The sequence below is a fragment of the Pristiophorus japonicus genome, chromosome 3, assembly GCF_044704955.1.
Source record: "Pristiophorus japonicus isolate sPriJap1 chromosome 3, sPriJap1.hap1, whole genome shotgun sequence".
Classification (NCBI taxonomy): Eukaryota; Metazoa; Chordata; class Chondrichthyes; family Pristiophoridae; genus Pristiophorus; species Pristiophorus japonicus.
This window is the reverse complement of record NC_091979.1, coordinates 117,409,055-117,428,830: the sequence shown is the minus strand read 5'-3', so window position 1 is coordinate 117,428,830 and position 19,776 is coordinate 117,409,055. Positions and strand designations below refer to the sequence as shown.

At 44.0% G+C, this 19,776-nt stretch overlaps 1 protein-coding gene across 4 annotated transcripts in view; it reads left to right on the top strand.

The window, feature by feature from the left end:
- LOC139259856 (N-chimaerin) overlaps positions 1-19,776 on the top strand; it is a 332,546-nt gene that overhangs the window by 254,268 nt on the left and 58,502 nt on the right. For all 4 annotated transcript variants that reach the window (XM_070875745.1, XM_070875747.1, XM_070875748.1 and 1 more), the window contains 2 exons: positions 1,094-1,171; positions 3,391-3,475. In XM_070875745.1, the coding sequence (XP_070731846.1) occupies positions 1,094-1,171; positions 3,391-3,475 (163 nt within the window). The remainder of the gene's footprint in view (positions 1-1,093; positions 1,172-3,390; positions 3,476-19,776) is intronic.

The following is a 19,776-nucleotide window of genomic DNA, read 5'->3' as shown; positions in this document are numbered from 1 at the left end:
AATTATGGTTCTGTTTTGTTTCTGTTTCCAAGGAGCAATGATTTTGAATATTAAAGCTGATATCATTTTATTTGTAAATAAAAAGATGTCCAACATTTAGGTAAACAATGTTATAAAATGTTTAAATACATTTTAGGAGTAAATAAAGTGGAAAAATATACAAAATTAGTTTAAAGATTCATTTAAAATATAGTTACATGGCGTGTTTTTAATGATGCATGACTCATTCATTGCTCATTATTTTCCTACTGATGGTTGTTTTTTTAATCTAACATGATGAAAGCACTCAGTCCTCAGGAACAATGGATCAGTGCCAGGGATTTGCTATTGGCTGGCTGATTTCTTAATATGACCTGACTAATCCACTGTGCCTGCTGAAACCCAGCCCCCACCCCTCCCCCACCCCACGAGATGAAGGTTGTCAGGAGCTCGGTATCCACAAACTGGTTGAAGGCACGACTTTGGAGCATCTTTAATTCAGGAGACCATCTGAACAAAAGTGCAACGGAGAATGACCTTAAAGCTGACCCACTGAGCTTTTAAGTACTGTTTGCAAATGAGTTGCTAAGTGATTGGCTGACTTGGATATTTTTATCTGTTGCAAGGAGAATACTTCAAATCATATGCTGGTTTAATTTTCCATTTATCTTGCATTTTAAAAGAAAATGTATGACAAGATCTGTTATAAACCAGGATAATGAAAGATTGACTACGTTAAGTTGCCTTTTAAAAAATGTAGCACATCACATACAGAGTCCCCATTCAGCAGAACATGGTCTAGGTTTCTCCATTGCTAGTTTGAATTATCTGAAATGTATTAGCCTTTAACCTGGTTAGATAAAGAAAACCAGTTTGCAGATTTTTAATTTAGCAAGCTATTATATCAGATTGGTCATAAAAATTGCAAAGTACATTCAAGATGCCATCCAAGAAGTCCTGGTCAGGTAGAAAACCTTATAAATTCCTAATCCGCGAGGCTAAGAAAGAGAACCATCAGCAAGATATTTTGGTAGCAGCTCTAGGAATGAGAATGGGACCCCAAAAAGCATCCTCAACTTTGTGGCAACCACTAAAACTGTTTGCTTATTCACAGTTGACTTCACTTGTTCGAAGAGCCACACTGAAGGAAAATGAACGGATTCCAAAATATGAGAAAGTACATAATTTCAAGGTAAGGAATTCAAATTAATATAGTTAGCAATGACCAGATGTGTAAGTTTTTAAATATGTATTTTAGATGTTAATTTATTTAGATATTTTAATAATAGTTATATAGCCATTGTATTGTAGAATTGTTTATTATAAAACTAAACTCTGGTTATTATCATGAATTTGAGTTGGAATTTTTTTTCAATGTTAAAATTGAACAATTATTTAACTGAACTGTTTTACTCAAACTTTGTTTATATTGTCATGTAGCTGTTAAATTTGTATCATTATTCAAAAGAGGTTGCTGCATGTTGCATTATACTGTCTGTGGCAATTTGTTCAAACCCCAAACATATATTTCCTTTAAAGGGTAAATTATAGCATTCATGAAGTTAAACGATCAAGGGCATAAACTAAGCAGTTTTCTCCCATTCAAATATAAAGAACAGCATAGTTTTAGCGACAGTAACACCTGCATTCTGTCAGTACTTTGGAAGTATGCATTAGCTTTGGGAAATTAATTTTATATAGTATTCAATCCTCACTTAAAATAACAGCTAAATTCCTCTCACTGAGACAAACACTAGACCTTTTTGATATTTGTCGCAGATAACCTGTCTCGAGTCTGAGTTTGGGTTGTCTCGACTGGTACTAGCAGCTGGCCTACATCATTATTTCGAGTGAAACCGTCCTTTGCTAATGAGGTGATCATGTTGAAAGATGCAGAGCTAGTGGAAGTACATGAAATTACTCACACTAGTAAAATATCCCATTTCCAATATTTTCTTTTTGCAACCTTCCTACCAGCTTATAATTAGAAAATGGTCCCAGTAGACATACATGTTTTCGTAGCATTTTATTCCTTTGCTTATAGAAGAGATGTGAACAGATTCTTGAGATCATTATATTATAATTCTGTTTTGCTCTATGTATATCGGCTTATGGTTACTGCCAAACTATACTCATAGTGAAGGGGTAGTAGAACATTTTGTGCCTCATTGATTGTTTAATTTTATTTCTGAATATTTATGACCATGCATTCAGTTAGAAAACATTTACAGGAGTCAGTCATTAATTCCTTGGTGTGCTTTTCCAAAAACAGCTTTTCCGGTCTTGTGATTTTGTTGGGGGAAGGAACTGCTTTTGTTTCCAGTATTCAGTAACTTCGTATTGTGTACTCAGGTTTTCTGATTTTTATGAGCAAAAATGCTTAAGCATTAACAGTTTGTTTCCACTTTAAAGCCTCTGCCATAATTTGTTTTTCTAATGTTTAACTTAAACTTCATCAGCTGATTCAGTTAATTTGCTTGGCTTCATTTGCACATGAGTTAATGCTCTCCAAGAACCTTTGGTTGTCATAGTGCTTTTTCCAGGGATCGGGGTTAATGCTGCTTTATTTGATAGGAATTTGACACAACATGTTGGTGCCTAGCTACTTTAATATTCAAGACAGTGTGCTTTTTCATTAATGTCCTTTAGTGTACAACAATCTGAAAAACAATTTATTCCTAATAATCTGCCCATTTGTAGTACCTGTACCACAACAAAATTTGCTTATGTATTTGTGCAAAGGAAAGTTGTAGATTCCTAGTCTGGTAAAATTCATGTCCTATCTCTGTTTCACTTACATACTCCATATTCAAAGAGTTTGGGTGACAAACTTCTATCATACATATGATGTTAAGATTCATTTGTATTAATATATTCCAGGTGCTTTACCAAATGCATGTTTGATTTTCAAAATAACTGTCTAATTTGTTCCAATAGTGATGTTTTTGAGTATCTAAAAATGCTAATACCACTGCAGTAGCATCACTGAAAGTTGCCATGGTAACACACCTCCACTCATGTAGCCACCTACAGGCACTGCTCTTCCATTTAATATATTATTTATATTATATAAATTATATTAGATATATTATTAGCAACAAAAATACACTCAGTGGTCATGCATTTTTCATTTACCTTTCACTTTTTTAATTGCTAACATAAAGATTACTAAACATTAAGAAAAAAAATTGTATTGCGAGCAACTGGATCTTACATAACTACTTCCAAACTCTACATTTTCAGTTTTGTATAACCATTATTTTAAGATTTTTCTTCTCTTCAGTTTTGTTAAATAGTTCTTTATTTTAATCAAACAATTCACTTGAATAATTCTTGGTGCTAAACTGTTCATTAAAGCTCTAATTTTGTTGCATGATCTTCTTTCCCTAATATTGCACTGATACATTGCAGGTTCACACATTCCGAGGGCCTCACTGGTGTGAGTACTGTGCCAATTTTATGTGGGGTCTGATTGCTCAGGGCGTGAAATGTGCAGGTACTTTTTTGTTCCATATTTATCTCTTTTCTCTGTATTTCATTTTCTATTATTTAAAACATAACATAATTACATGTGATTGTCTTTTTCAGACCTTTGTTTTTGAATCAAAAATCTTCTTACACTTTTCACCCAAGATATATTTGCAATGCACCTAACTTGTTAATAACTGAAGATATTATAGTAGAGTTAATGATCAAAGCTCTAACCAATTTCCTGAAAAAGCATACTTTTCTCTGAAATACTAACATTAGAATGAATGTGGCGTGCACATAACAGTTATTACATTTCAAAATAACCAGCAATAGTTTTGTTTAAGGTGGAAACATGATGTTCAAATGCTACGCTCATAATGTATCCCATAGGTGACCAGCCTTTTGCACACGATAATGTATGTGACTCCGGTCTGTGTTCCATAACAATGCAATCTAAAATATGACATGAAGAAGTTAGTCATTTAACTTGTATGATGTTTTACACAACTCAAGTGACAGCACAACATGAATTGTATTTATTGCAGGGGCACAGCAATATCAGCAGCATGCCACATGCAACTTTCATCTAAAAACATTACAGAACTGTCAGCACCATTGTGCCTCTGCGAAAGCAAACACCCACATTTTAATTAATTACTCTTTACATAAAGTATCGGGAAAAATGAAGGTGTTGAAATTTATTCAATAGGTATATATACAGGAACCATGAATTGTGATTTAGCTTTGTTCTTCGGGTTTTTATATGTGTGATACCTAGGGTACAGTAGCATTATGTCACTGGACTAGTAATCCAGCGGCCTGGACTAATGGTCTGGAGACATGAGTTCAAATCCCACCACTGGGGAATTTAAATTCAGTTAATAAATAAATCTGGAATAAAAAGCCAATGAAACTACCAGATTATCTGGTTCACTAAAGTCCTTTAGGGAACTGCCATCATGTGGTGGTCTGGCCTACATGTGACTCCAGACCCACAGCAATGTGGTTGACTCTTAACTGCCCTTTGAAATAGTGGCTCACCACCTCCTTCTCAAGGACAATTAGGGATGGGCAATAAATGCTGACCTTACTAGCTACGCCCACATCCTATGAACGAATAAATATATATTTTTTTAAATACCTGATGTAGCTCTGGTCATTGAACTATGTGATTATCAGTAAGTGAAGAGTTGAATTGGTCTTTACAATTAAGGCTCATTAATTACAAAGACCAATTCAACTCTCTCCTTACTAAGAACATAAGAAATAGGAGCAGGAGTAGGCCATTTGGTTCTTCGAGCCTGCTCCACCATTCAATAAGATCATAGCTGATCTGATATGGACTCAGCTCCACTTCCCTGCCCGCTCCCCATAGATATCAGCGATTGAACAGGACAAAGTTTGATGTCCAACTAATTATTGCGGTTTCAGGATTATGCTCTACTCAACGTAACATAGCAGTCCCCAGTTAAGAATTATAGGGGGCGAAATTGCTCCTTTTTTAGAGACGGAAGAGGCTCTACTGGCTCCCATGAAATTGCCCAGGAATTTGCGGAGGCGCTGCCACAGGCCACCGCACAACCAGCAGTGCCGTCATCACCGTGCTCAGCAACCCCTAAGCACTGCGCGCCGACCCCTTACCGCCCCACAAGGGAAATTATCCCGCAGTGAGACTGGCACAAGTGGATGTCAATGCCAGCTTCGCAACATCTGCTCATGGGACGGAACTTAAAGGGGAGAGAACCAGTGCTCCGCTCTGCCAGCTTTACTGGTTTTCCGACTCTCGGGTCGGCTCCAGCATATGATGCCTAGCATGGTCCAGGCCGCCATCATGCAGCACGACACTTCGTTTTGGGTGCCGGGCTGCAGGCCCGGTCCCACACTGCCCTAGTGGAGGCCATCAGAGGCCTTGCAGAGTGTGCAGTGACCCTCTCCTTTAAGTAAAGGAGGAGGGGCGTTGAAGCACATCAGCACTACCTGGAGCATCTGCGTAGCGCTGCAGTCCGCGTCACAGTAGTGCCCCGGGACTCGCCTCTAAAGGAAGTGGAGTGTGCGAGATTATGCTCCGCACCTTTGAGAGGCAGTGAGCCCAATTCAGTGGCGGGAGCGGGACTTTTTCACCGGGCGCAGAAAATCCTGGCCCCAGCTGGTTACTACCCCCAATCAGGGCGTAGGGCAATTTTGCCCCCATAGTATTGCAGCTTTAGCTGCGCTTAACTTAATGTGGTATATACTCAATCACATTCAGGTTTAAGGATTACAATACATGTTTGACCGAGTTGGCCTTACCCATTTACATAATAAAATAACATATAAGAACATAAGAAATAGGAGCAGGAGAAGGCCATACGGCTCCTCGAGCCTGCTCCACCATTTAATACGATCATGGTTGATCCGACCATGGACTCGGGTCCACTTCCTTGCCCGCTCCCCATAACCCCTTATTCCTTTATCGGTTAAGAAACTGTCTATTTCTGTCTTAAATTTATTCAATGATCCAGTTTCCACAGCTCTGAGGCAGCGAATTCCATAGATTTACAGCCCTCTGAGAGAAGAAATTCCTCCTCATCTCAGTTTTAAATGGGTGGCCCCTTATTCTAAGATTATTTCCCCGAGTTCTAGTCTCCCCTATCAGTGGAACCATCCTCTCTGCATCCACCTTGTCAAGCCCCCTCATAATCTTACACATTTCAATAAGATCACCTCTCATGCAATTATGCACTGTTCAAGTGTAACTGTTTGGAAGATTCTAAGATGAAAACATCGAACCTCTTTAAACAAGGCGGTTTAACTGCTATATTGATACAATTAGAAGATCTGATAGAGATGCTCAAAATTCTGAAGGATTTTGATAAGGTACAGAGGGAAAAACTATTTCTCACTGGCCAATCAGTTAGTACCAAGAGAATATCCAAGATAATCACCAACGGAATAAAAGAAAGGTTAGGAGAATTTTTTTTTACACAGAGGCTTGTTAACAGAAATATAGAAACATAGAAAATAGGTGCAGGAGTAGGCCATTTGGCCCTTCTAGACTGCACCGCCATTCAGTGAGTTCATGGCTGAACATGCAACTTCAGTACCCCATTCCTGCTTTCTTGCCATATCCCTTGATCCCCTTAGTAGTAAGGACTACATCTAACTCCTTTTTAAATATATTTAGTGAATTGGCCTCAACAACTTTCTGTGGTAGAGAATTCCACAGGTTCACCACTCTCTGGGTGAAGAAGTTTCTCCTCATCTCGGTCCTAAATGGCTTACCCCTTATCCTTAAACTGTGACCCCTGGTTCTGGACTTCCCCAACATTGTGAACATTCTTCCTGCATCTAACCTGTCTAAACCCATCAGAATTTTAAACGTTTCTATAAGGTCCCCTCTCATTCTTCTGAACTCCAGTGAATACAAGCCCAGTTGATTTAGTCTTTCTTGATAGGTCAGTCCCGCCATCCCGGGAATCAGTCTGGTGAACCTTCGCTGCACTCCCTCAATAACAAGAATGTCCTTCCTCAGGTTAAGAGACCAAAACTGTACACAATATTCCAGGTGTGGCCTCACCTAGGCTGCTATGAACGAATATGGTACAGTTGGCATTACGGAGACATGGCTCCAGGGTGACCAAGTTGGGAACTCAACATCCAGGGGTATTCAACATTCAGGAAGGATAGACAGAAAGGAAAAGGCGGTGGGGTAGTGTTGCTGGTTAAAGAGGAAATTAACGCAATAGTAAGAAAGGACATGAGCTTGGATGACGTGGAATCTGAATGGTACAGCTGCGGAATGCCAAAGGGCAGTAAATGCTAGTGGGAGTTGTGTACAGACCACCAAATAGTAGTAGTGAGGTTGGGGACAACATCAAACAAGAAATTAGGGATGCATGCAATAAGGGTACAACAGTTATCATGGGCGACTTTAATCTACATATTGATTGGGCTAACCAAACTGGTAGCAATAAGATGGAGTTGGATTTCCTGCAGTGAATTAGGGATGGTTTTCCAGACCAATATGTCGAGGAACTAACTAGAGGGCTGGCCATCCTAGGCTTGGTGATGTGTAATGAGAAAAAACTAATTAGCAATCTTGTTCTGCAAGGCCCCTTGGGGAAGAGTGACCATAATATGGTAAAATTCTTTATTAAGATGGAGAGTGACACAGTTAATTCAGAAACTAGGGTCCTGAACTTAGGGAAAGGTAACTTCGCTGGTAAGAGACGTGAATTGGCTAGAATAGACTGGCGAATGATACGGTGGATAGGCAATGGCAAACATTTAAAGATCACGTGGATGAACTTCAACAATTGTACATTCCGGTCTGGAGTAAAAATAAAACGGGGAAGGTGGCTCAACCATGGCTAACAAGGGAAATTAAGGATAGTGTTAAATCCAAGGAAGAGGCATATAAATTGGCCAGAAAAAGCAGCAAACCTGAGGACTAGGAGAAATTTCGAATTCAGCAGAGGAGGACAAAGGGTTTAATTAGGAGAGGGAAAAGATTAGTGGGAAAGCGGGTTGTGTAGAGGACACAGAGAGGCTGCAAAGAGATTTGGATAGGTTAAGCGAATGGGCTAAGGTTTGGCAGATTGAATACAATGTCGGAAAGTGTGAGGTCATCCACCTTGGGAAAAAAAACAGTAAAAGGGAATATTATTTGAATGGGGACAAATTACAACATGCTGAGGTGCAGAGGGACCTGGGGGTCCTTGTGCATGAAACTCTTTTGAGTTTACCTGAAAATTAACATAAACATTAAACCGTGCCACCCGCCTGGGTGACACAGCAGACATTTTCAAGGCCCCCCTTTTTTTTTCCCCCCCCTTTTTTTTTGGTTTTTTTTTTGGGGCGCTAAAATCAAATTTTTTCCAGTGCCCCCTATAAAAGGGGAGGGGGACACTAAAAGCACCGGCAATTAAAACAAATTAAACTTTAAAACGTAAAATCAAATTAAAATTTGGTTGCCGGGCGTGATGATGCACTCCAGTCCCTCCGGTGCCCACCTCTCGCGGAAGGCCGCGAGCGTACCGGTGGACACCGCATGCTCCATCTCCAAGGACACCCTGGACCGGATGTAAGGGCGGAAGAGAGGCAGGCAGTCAGGTTGAACGACCCCCTCGACCGCCCGCTGCCTGGACCGGCTGATGGCACCCTTGGCCATGCCCAGGAGCAGTCCTACGAGGAGGCCTTCGGACCTACCCGCTCCCCTCCGCACAGGGTGCCCAAAGATCAGGAGAGTGGGACTGAAGTGCAGCCAGAATTTCAGGAGCAGCCCCTTCAAATAATAAAACAGGGGCTGCAACCTTGTGCATTCCATAAAAACATGGAACACGGACTCTTCCAGACCGCAGAAATTGCAGGCGGCCTGGGAGTCCGTGAACCGGCTTAAAAATTTGTTGCACGGCACTGCTCCGTGCACCACCCTCCAGGCCAAGTCCCCGATGAATAGTGGGAGGACCCCTGCGTAGAGTGCCCTCCATCGGGGACCCCCGCCTCCTCCGGACGGCAAGATGGTACGCCATGGCGTGTCCGGACGGCCGGCGAGGATGGCAAAGTTGAGGGTGTGCAGGAGCAGCCCGTACAGGAAACCCCTCCGCGCGGAACTGAAAGGCACGGAGGGGATTTCCCCGAAGCGGCTCAAGTTGTGAGGCGCCGGCTCCTTGTGCATGAATCCCAAGAAGTTAGTTTGCAGGTGCAGCAGGTAATCAGGAAGGCGAATGGAATGTTGGCCTTCATTGCAAGAGGGATGGAGTACAAAAGCAGGGAGGTCCTGCTGCAACTGTATAGGGTATTGGTAAGGCCACACCTGGAGTACTGCGTGCAGTTTTGGTCACCTGACTTAAGGAAGGATATACTGGCTTTGGAGAGGGTACAGAGACGATTCACTGGGCTGATTCCGGAGATGAGGGGGTTACCTTATGATGATAGATTGAGTAGACTGGGTCTTTACTCGTTGGAGTTCAGAAGGATGAGGGGTGATCTTATAGAAACATTTAAAATAATGAAAGGGATAGACAAGATAGAGGCGGAGAGGTTGTTTCCACTGGTCGGGGAGACTAGAACTCAAAATACGGGGGAGCCAATTTAAAACCGAGTTGAGAAGGAATTTCTTCTCCCAGAAGGTTGTGAGTCTGTGGAATTCTCTGCCCAAGGAAGCAGTTGAGGCTAGCTCATTGAAGGTATTCAAGTCACAGATAGATAGATTTTTTAACCAATAAGGGAATTAAGGGTTACGGGGAGCGGGCGGGTAAGTGGAGCTGAGTCCACGGTCAGATCAGCCATGGTGTTATTGAATGGCGGAGCAGGCTCGAGGGGCTAGATGGCCTACTCCTGTTCCTAATTATTATGTTCTTATGTTCTTAAAATAGAGTATGAGAGGAAGCTTTCTGGGAACATAAAAACTGACTGCAAAAGCTTCTATAGATATGTGAAGAGAAAAAGATTAGTGAAGACAACGTAGGTCGCTTGCAGTCAGAATCAGGTGAATTTATAATGGGGAACAAAGAAATGGCAGACCAATTGAACAAATACTTTGATTCTGTCTTCACGAAGGAAGACACAAATAACCTTCCAGAAATACTAGGGGACCGAGAGTCTAGTGAGAAGGAGGAACTGAAGGATATCCTTATTAGTCAGGAAATTGTGTTAAGGAAATTGATGGGATTGAAGGCCGATAAATCCCCAGGGTCTGATAGTCTGCATCCCAGAGTACATAAAGAAGTGGCCCTAGAAATAGTGGATGCATTGGTGATCATTTTCCAGCAGTCTATCAACTCTGGATCAGTTCCTATGGACTGGACGGTAGTTAATGTAACACGACTTTTTAAAAAGAAGGGAGAGAGAAAATGAGGAATTATAGACCAGTTAGCCTGACATCAGTAGTGGGGAAAATGTTGGAATCAATTATTAAAGATGAAATAGCAGCGCATTTGGAAAGCAGTGACAGGATCGGTCCAAGTCAGCATGGATTTATGAAAGGGAAATCATGCTTGACAAATCTTCTAGAATTTTTTGAGGATGTAACTGGTAGAGTGGACAGGGGAGAACCAGTGGATGTGGTATATTTGGACTTTCAAAAGGCTTTTCACAAGGTCCCACACAAGAGATTGGTGTGCATAATTAAAGCACATGGTATTGGGGGTAATGTATTCACGTGGATAGAGAACTGGTTGGCAGACAGGAAGTTGAGATTCGGGATAAACGGGTCTTTTTCAGAATGGCAGGCAGTGACGAGTGGTGTTCCGCAAGGCTCAGTGCTGGGTCCCCAGCTATTTACAATATACATCAATGATTTAGATGAAGGAATTGAGTGTAATATCTCCAAGTTTGCAGATGACACTAAGCTGGGTGGCAGTGTGAGCTGTGAGGAGGATGCTAAGAGGCCGCAGGGTGACTTGGACAGGTTAGGTGAGTGGGCAAATGCATGGCAGATGCATTATAATGTGGATAAATGTGAGCTTATCTACTTGGTGGCAAAAACACGAAGGCAGAATATTATCTGAATAGCGGCAGATTAGGAAAAGGGGAGGTGCAACGAGAACTGGGTGTCATGGTACATCAGTCATCGAAAGTTGGCACACAGGTACAGCAGGTGGTGAAGAAGGCAAATGGCATGTTGGCCTTCATAGCTAGAGGATTTGAGTATAGGAGCAGGGAGGTCTTACTGCAGTTGTACAGAGCCTTGGTGAGGCCACACCTGGAATATTATATTCAGTTTTGGTCTCCTAATCTGAGGAAGGACGTTCTTGCTATTGAGGGAGTACAGCGAAGGTTCACCAGATTGATTCCCGGGATGGCAGGACTGATATTATGAGGAGAGACTGGGTCAACTGGGCTTGTATCCACTGGGGTTTAGAAGAATGAGAGGGGATCTCATAGAAATGTAAATAATTCTGACGGGATTGGACAGGTTAGAGGCAGGAAGAATGTTCCCGTTGCTGGGGATTTCCAAAACCAGGGGTCAGTCTAAGAATAAGGGGTAAGCCATTTAAGACCGAGCTGAGGAGAAACTTCTTCACTCAGAGAGTGGTTAACCTGTGGAATTCTCTGCCGCAGAAAGTTGTTGAGGCCAGTTTGTTAGATATATTCAAAAAGGAGTTAGATATGGCCCTTACGGCCAAAGGGATCAAGGGGTATGGAGAGAAAGCAGGAAAGGGATACTGAGGTTGAATGATCAACCATGATCTTATTGAATGGTGGTGTAGGCTCAAAGGGCCGAATGTCCTGCTCCTGCACCTAATTTCTATGTTTCTATGTTTCACCCTCCAACTGAATTTGAAATTCAACCATGTTTATGGTCACTCATTCCTAGAAGATCCTTCACTACAAGATCATTTATTAATCCTGTCTCATTACACAGTACCAGATCTAAGATAGCCTGCTCCCTGGTTGGTTCCGCAACGTACTGTTCAAGGGGTCACAGTCTAAGGATAAGGGGTAAGCCATTTAGGACCGAGATGAGGAGAAATTTCTTCGCCCAGAGAGTGGTGAACCTGTGGAATTCTCTACCACAGAAAGTTGTTGAGGCCAATTCACTAAATATATTCAAAAAGTAGTTAGATGTAGTCCTTACTACTTGGGGGATCAAGGAGTATGGCGAGAAAGCAGGAATGGGGTACTGAAGTTGCATGTTCAGCCATGAACTCATTGAATGGCGGTGCAGGCTCGAAGGGCCGAATGGCCTACTCCTGCACCTATTTTCTATGTTTCTATGAAACTATCCCGGATACACTCCATGAACTTTTCCTCAAGGCTGCCCTAGCTAATTTGCTTTGTCCAATCAATATGAAGATTAAAATCGGCCATGATTATTGCCGTTCCTTTATTACAAGCCTCCATTATTTCTTTATACTCTGTCCAACAGTGTAGCTACTGTTCGGGGGCCTATAGACTATGTCTACCAGTGACTTTTCCGCCTTATTATTGCTGGCTCGACTTTCCACTATGATTGCTATCACCAAAATGGGCGATATTTCCGGCCTTGGTGCTTTTTCTATTTTTCAGGATCGCTGGAATAGCGGTCATTTTAAAAACCACTAGTTTCGCCTTTTTAATTTGGGCGATAGCCTTAGCGATGTGAAATGGGCCTTAGTGATGTATTCAGTTGTGCAGGGCTGGCATCCATAGCAACGGCCATTCTGCGTATGCGCGTTTTTTTTCTGGCAAAGAACTTTTCCCACGGGGGTTGACAGAGAGAATAGGGGACTTGGTCCCCATCAGTCACATAATGAACCTTTCTTTTATTCTCGCCACTGTTGATATATAAAATAAAATCTATCAGCCAACTGAGGTGAACTCCATTTCCTTCCTCATGGGATGACATACCCTAGTTCTGCTGCTACTTGTACTGTGGACCAGAGGGGGAAGAAATCGATGATTAATATTAACCCTGACATTACAGCAATGAACTTGTATTTAACTTTTCTCATTTTATTTTGACATCAAAGGAATTCTTATCCTCTCCTGATAGCTAGGTTATGCAACATGCAGCACACCACATTGAAGTCAGCGACCTGCTCAGGATGGTATTGTAGGTTGCCTCCTGAGTGGTCCAGGCATCTGAAGCGCTGTTTCAGAACTCCAATTGCCTTTTCGACGACATTTTATGTGGCTATATGGCTTTCGTTGTAGCGCTTCTCGGCTTCCATCTGGGGCTTATGCAGGGGGGGGTCATGAGCCAGCTGGCAAGGCCACATCCTTTATCCCCAGCATCCAACCATAAACTTGTGGCTGACTCTCAAACAGATCAGACACGGTGCACTCATGCAAGATGTGCGCATCATAAATGCTCCCTGGAAAATTTGCATTTAGTGCCATGATTATTTGCTTGTGGTCGACAACGAGCTGCAAATTCAGGGAGTGGACATCTCTGCATCCTGTAAAGCTGCTCACAGGGAGATATGCATACAGTCTATTGCTCCCTGCATCTTGGGAAAGTTTGCTATTCGCGAGAAACCCAAAGCTCTCTCAGTCTGTGCCTCCCTGGTCATAGGGAAGTGTATAAAGTCCATCCTGCGTGCGTACAGGTCTTCAGTCACCTGTCAAATGCAACAAGGTGTGGCGTGCTGAGAGATACCGCAAATGTCGCCAGCTGAGGCCTGAAAGGAGCCCGATGCGTAGAAGGAAAATGCCGCATTAACCTTAACCTCAATGGGCAGTGTGGTCCTGATGATGCTGGTAGGCTGCAGATCTCCCTTAATTAGCTGGCATATGTCATTGATGACCTCCTTTCGGAAGATTAGCCTTTTAACGCACATGTTATCGGACAAGTCCAGATATGATCTATGATCCCTGTAAATGCATTTGGTGTAATGTCTCACCCTCCATGGCAGACTGCCACCTCTTTGATTGGGCACATAATGCTCTTGAATATATCTTCTCCCATCTCTATTGTGCAGCATGTGATTAGTGATCAATACTGGTTGAGAAATTACCGGCTCCATCACGATAAGTCGCTATAAATGCCCTTAATTTGTCCTCAACAAATACAGATGTGATTAGATGATTGGCAAGAGTCAAAAAGGCCCTTAAAATCACTCACAAATTGATTCTCCTGACAAGCACTTGAAGCATTCTTTAACTACAGATCCTCCCCACAGTGCCGAGTAGTGCCGAGTTAAGGTTAGGTGATTGCAGCTTTTCTTCAGCGTCTTTTTGGGCCAGCGATCATTTGGGCGAATTGTGGGCAAAATGCCAAAAGTAGCGCTCAGCGATAATCTGGGCCATAATCGGGCGCAAGTTTCCATTATAAATACTATTCTCGGCCTTGCACGAGGATGACGTCATTTTTTTAAAAATAAGCCAGGCGATGCAGCTCATTCATGTATGCCAAAAGTTGGGCGAACGATAAATGGGCTGTAATAGGGCACTAGTTTCTACTTTTCAGCAAATATGGGCTATAGCTTGCATCTCAACGCTTATATGGGCACTAAATGGGCGATGATGTGCCGAAAATCTAGCCTTATCTCCACCCACACTGATTCACCATCTTGATCCTCTGACCCAATATCGTTTCTCATTAACGCACTGATCCTATTCTTTATTAACAGTTCTACCCCACCTCCTTTTCCTTTGTGTCTGTCCTTCCAAATTGTCAAATAGCCCTGAATATTTAAACATAGAAACATAGAAAATAGGTGCAGGAGTAGGCCATTCGGCCCTTCGAGCCTGCACCGCCATTCAGTGAGTTCATGGCTGAACATGCAACTTCAGTACCCCATTCCTGCTTTCTCGCCATACCCCTTGATCCCCCAAGTAGTAAGGACCACATCTAACTCCTTTTTGAATATATTTAGTGAATTGGCCTCAACAACTTTCTGTGGTAGAGAATTCCACAGGTTCACCACTCTCTGGGTGAAGAAGTTTCTCCTCATCTCAGTCCTAAATGGCTTACCCCTTATCCTTGGACTGTGACCCTTGTTCTGGACTTCCCCAACATTGTGAACATTCTTCCTGCATCTAACCTGTCTAAACCCATCAGAATTTTAAACGTTTCTATGAGATCCCCTCTCATTCTTCTGAACTCCAGTGAATACAAGCCCAGTTGATTCAGTCTTTCTTGATATGTCAGTCCCGCCATCCCGGGAATCAGTCTGGTGAACCTTCGCTGCACTCCCTCAATAGCAAGAATGTCCTTCCTCAAGTGAGGAGACCAAAACTGTACACAATACTCCAGGTGTGGCCTCACCAAGGCCCTGTACAACTGTAGTAACACCTCCCTGCCCCTGTACTCAAATCCCCTCGCTATGAAGGCCAACATGCCATTTGCTTTCTTAACCGCCTGCTGGACCTGCATGCCAACCTTCAATGACTGATGTACCATGGCACCCAGGTCTCGTTGCACCTCCCCTTTTCCTAATCTGTCACCATTCAGATAATAGTCTGTCTCTCTGTTTTTACCACCAAAGTGAATAACCTTACATTTATCCACATTATGGGCCCAAGTTTTGAGCCGCGCCGAGAACGGCGCAGTCCCGACCTGGACGTCCGTTTTTCGCGCCACAAAGTGCGCCTAAAAAAAACCTCCGTATTCTCCACCTCCCTGCAGGTCCTCTGGCCCTCGGCGCAGCGCAGCACGAGCTGTGGGGGGGCAGAGCCAGGTCTCTGCGCTGAAAACAGTGCCGGGACCTCTGCACGTGCGCGCTACAGTGGGCATGCAAGTGCAGTAGCTCCAGGCGCCCGAAACTGTGTGGGAGGGGCCCGAAGCACGCAGCCCCTAGCCCTGGCCGAATGGCCTCACTGGGGTTGCGTGAATAAGGCTCCTCCCACGGCCAGCTCCTGCTTCCTCCCGACCTGACTCGACATCCGCTTCCCCCCGCCCCGGAACAACCCGACACTCGCTCCCCCCCGGACCCGACCCGACTCCTGCTCCCGCTCTCGCTGCCCCCCCCGGACCCGACCCGACTCCCGCTCCCCCCACCCTCGACCCGACTCGACTCCCGCTCCCCCCTCCCCCAACTGGACCCGACCCGACTCCTGCTCCCGCCCCCCTCGACTGGACCCGACCCGACTCCTGCTCCTGCTCTCTCCGCCCCCCCCCCCCGACCGACCTGCCTCGACTCCTGCTCCCGCTCCTCCCCCCACCCCCCCACCCCCGACTGGACCCCTCTCCCGCTACCCCCCCCTGACTGGACCCGACTCCCCCGCTCCCGCTTCTCCCCCCCCCCCCCCCGACTGGCCCCGACCCAACTCCCGCTCCCCCCGCCGCCCCCGCCCCCGGACTGGATCCGACCTGACCGACCCGAACCGAACCTCCCTCCCCTCCCCGACCCACGCCACCTACCTGTAAATCTGGTGCTGGGGACGGGCCCTGCCCAAAGTCTCGAGCCCGGCCCGTTTAGCCTTCGGTCCCGACGGCAAACCGCTGCCTGAAAGGCCTGCCTGAAGCACTTTCACACAGGTCGGAACATGGTTTATTTAATCTTTTCTTTGCTTATAAATTTTTATTCAGGTTGGATTTATTTGTATAATATTTGTATAAGTATAACTAAGGATTTATTGTAGAATTTAATGACTTCCCTCCCCCCCTCGTTCCCAACGCCTAATTTGTAACCTGCGCCTGATTTTTTAATGTGTAGACAAGGTTTTTTCAAGCGTACAAAAATCTTCACTTACTCCATTCTAAGTTAGCTTGGCGTACGTTTTCACTGTGAAAACTTTGAAATCAGGCGTCAGTGGCCGGACACGCCCCCTTTAGAAAAAAAAATTCTGTTCCAAAGTGAAACTGTTTTACTTGACTAGAACTGCAGAAAACTAAATGTGGAGAATTCCGATTTCTAAGATACTCCGTTCTACACCAGTTGCTCCCAAAATTCAGGAGAAATCATGTGGAAACTTGGGGCCAAAACTTCATCTGCCATGCATTTGCCCACTCACCTAACCTATCCAAATCACTCTGCAGCCTCATAGCATCCTCCTCGTAGCTCACACTGCCACCCAACTTAGTGTCATCCGCAAATTTGGAGATACTACATTTAATCCCCTCATCTAAATCATTAATGTACAATGTAAGCAGCTGGGGCCCCAGCACAGAACCTTGCGGTACCACACTAGTCACTGCCTGTCATTCTGAAAAGTACCCATTTACTCCTACTCTTTGCTTCCTGTCTGCCAACCAGTTCTCAATCTACGTCAGCACACGACCCCCAATCCCATGTGCTTTAACTTTGCACATTAATCTCTTGTGTGGGACCTTGTCGAAAGCCTTCTGAATGTCCAAATACACCACATCAACTGGTTCTCCCTTGTCCACTCAGCTGGAAACATCCTCAAAAAATTCCAAAAGATTTGTCAAGCATGATTTCCCTTTCACAAATCCATGCTGACTTGGACCTATCATGTCACCTCTTTCCAAATGCGCTGCTATGACATCCTTAATAATTGATTCCATCATTTTACCCACTACCGATGTCAGGCTGACTGGTCTATAATTCCCTGTTTTCTCTCTCCCTCCTTTTTTAAAAAGTGGGGTTACATTGGCTACCCTCCACTCCATAGGAACTGATCCAGAGTCTATGGAATGTTGGAAAATGACTGTCATTGCATCCGCTATTTTCAAGGCCACCTCCTTAAGTACTCTGGGATGCAGACCATCAGGCCCTGGGGATCTATCGGCTTTCAATCCCATCAATTTCCCCAACACAATTTCCCGACTGATAAGGATTTCCCTCAGTTCCTCCTTCTTACTAGACCCTCTGACCCCTTTTATATCCGGAAGGTTGTTTGTGTCCTCCTTAGTGAATACCAAACCAAAGTACTTGTTCAGTTGGTCTGTCATTTCTTTGGTCCCCATTATGACTTCCCCTGATTCTGACTGCAGAGGACCTACGTTTGTCTGAACTAACCTTTTTCTCTTTACATATCTATAGAAGCTTTTGCAGTCAGTTTTAATGTTCCCTGCAAGCTTCCTCTCGTACTCTATTTTCCCTGTCCTAATCAAACCCTTTGTCCTCCTCTGCTGAGTTCTAAATTTCTCCCAGTCCCCGGGTTCGCTGCTATTTCTAGCCAATTTGTATGCCACTTTCTTGGCTTTAATACTATCCCTGATTTCCCTTGATAGTCACGGTTTAGCCACGTTCCTTTTTTATTTTTACGCCATACAGGGATGTACAATTGTTGTACTTCATCCATGCAGTCTCTAAATGTCTGCCATTGCCCATCCACTGTCAACCCCTTAAGTATCATTCGCCAATCTATCCTAGCCAATTCACGCCTCATACCTTCAAAGTTACCCTTCTTTAAGTTCTGGACGATGGTCTCTGAATTAACTGTTTCATTCTCCATCCTAATGTAGAATTCTACCATATTATGGTCACTCTTCCCCAAGAGACCTCGCACAACGAGATTGCTAATTAATCCTCTCTCATTACACAACATCCAGTCTAAGATGGCCTCCCCCCTAGTTGGTTCCTCGACATATTGGTCAAGAAAACCATCCCTTATGCACTCCAGGAAATCCTCCTCCACCGTATTGCTTGCAGTTTGGTTAGCCCAATCTATATGCATATTAAAGTCACCCATGATAACTGCTGCACCTTTATTACATGCACCCCTAATTTCCTGTTTGATGCCCTCCCCAACATCACCACTACTGTTTGGGGGTCTGTACACAACTCCCACGAACATTTTTTGCCCTTTGGTGTTGTGCAACTTTACCCATATAGATTCCACATCATCCAAGCTAATGTCCTTCCTAACTATTGCATTAATCTCCTCTTTAACCAGCAATGCTACCCCACCTCCATTTCCTTTTATTCTATCATTCCTGAATGTTGAATACCCTTGGATGTTGAGTTCCCAGCCCTGATCATCCTGGAGCCACGTCTCTGTAATCCCAATCACATCATATCTGTTGGAGAGCGGTTTCACCCTGCAGAGATACCTGTACATAGAAACATAGAAACATAGAAAATAGGTGCAGGAGTCGGCTATTCGGCCCTTCTAGCCTGCACCGCCATTCAATGAGTTCATGGCTGAACATGCAACTTCAGTACCCCATTCCTGCATTCTCGCCATACCCCTTGATCCCCCTAGTAGTAAGGACTTCATCTAACTCCTTTTTGAATATATTTAGTGAATTGGCCTCAACAACTTTCTGTGGTAGAGAATTCCACAGGTTCACCATTCTCTGGGTGAAGAAGTTCCTCCTCATCTCGGTCCTAAATGGCTTACCCCTTATCCTTAGACTGTGTCCCCTGGTTCTGGACTTCCCCAACATTGGGAACATTCTTCCTGCATCTAACCTGTCTAAACCCGTCAGAATTTTAAAAGTTTCTATGAGGTCCCCTCTCATTCTTCTGACCTCCAATGAATACAAGCCCAGTTGATCCAGTCTTTCTTGATATGTCAGTCCCGCCATCCCGGGAATCGGTCTGGTGAACCTTCGCTGCACTTCCTCAATAGCAAGAATGTCCTTCCTCAGGTTAGGAGACCAAAACTGTACACAATACTCCAGGTGTGGCCTCACCAAGGCCCTGTACAACTGTAGCAACACCTCCCTGCCCCTGTACTCAAATCCCCTCACTATGAAGGCCAACATGCCATTTGCTTTCTTAACCGCCTGCTGTACCTGCATGCCAACCTTCAATGACTGATGTACCATGACACCCAGGTCTCTTTGCACCTCCCCTTTTCCTAATCTGTCACCATTCAGATAATAGTCTATCTCTCTGTTTTTACCACCAAAGTGGATAACCTCACATTTATCCACATTATACTTCATCTGCCATGCATTTGCCCACTCACCTAACCTATCCAAGTCGCTCTGCATCCTCATAGCATCCTCCTCGCAGCTCACATTGCCACCCAACTTAGTGTCATCCGCAAATTTGGAGATACTAC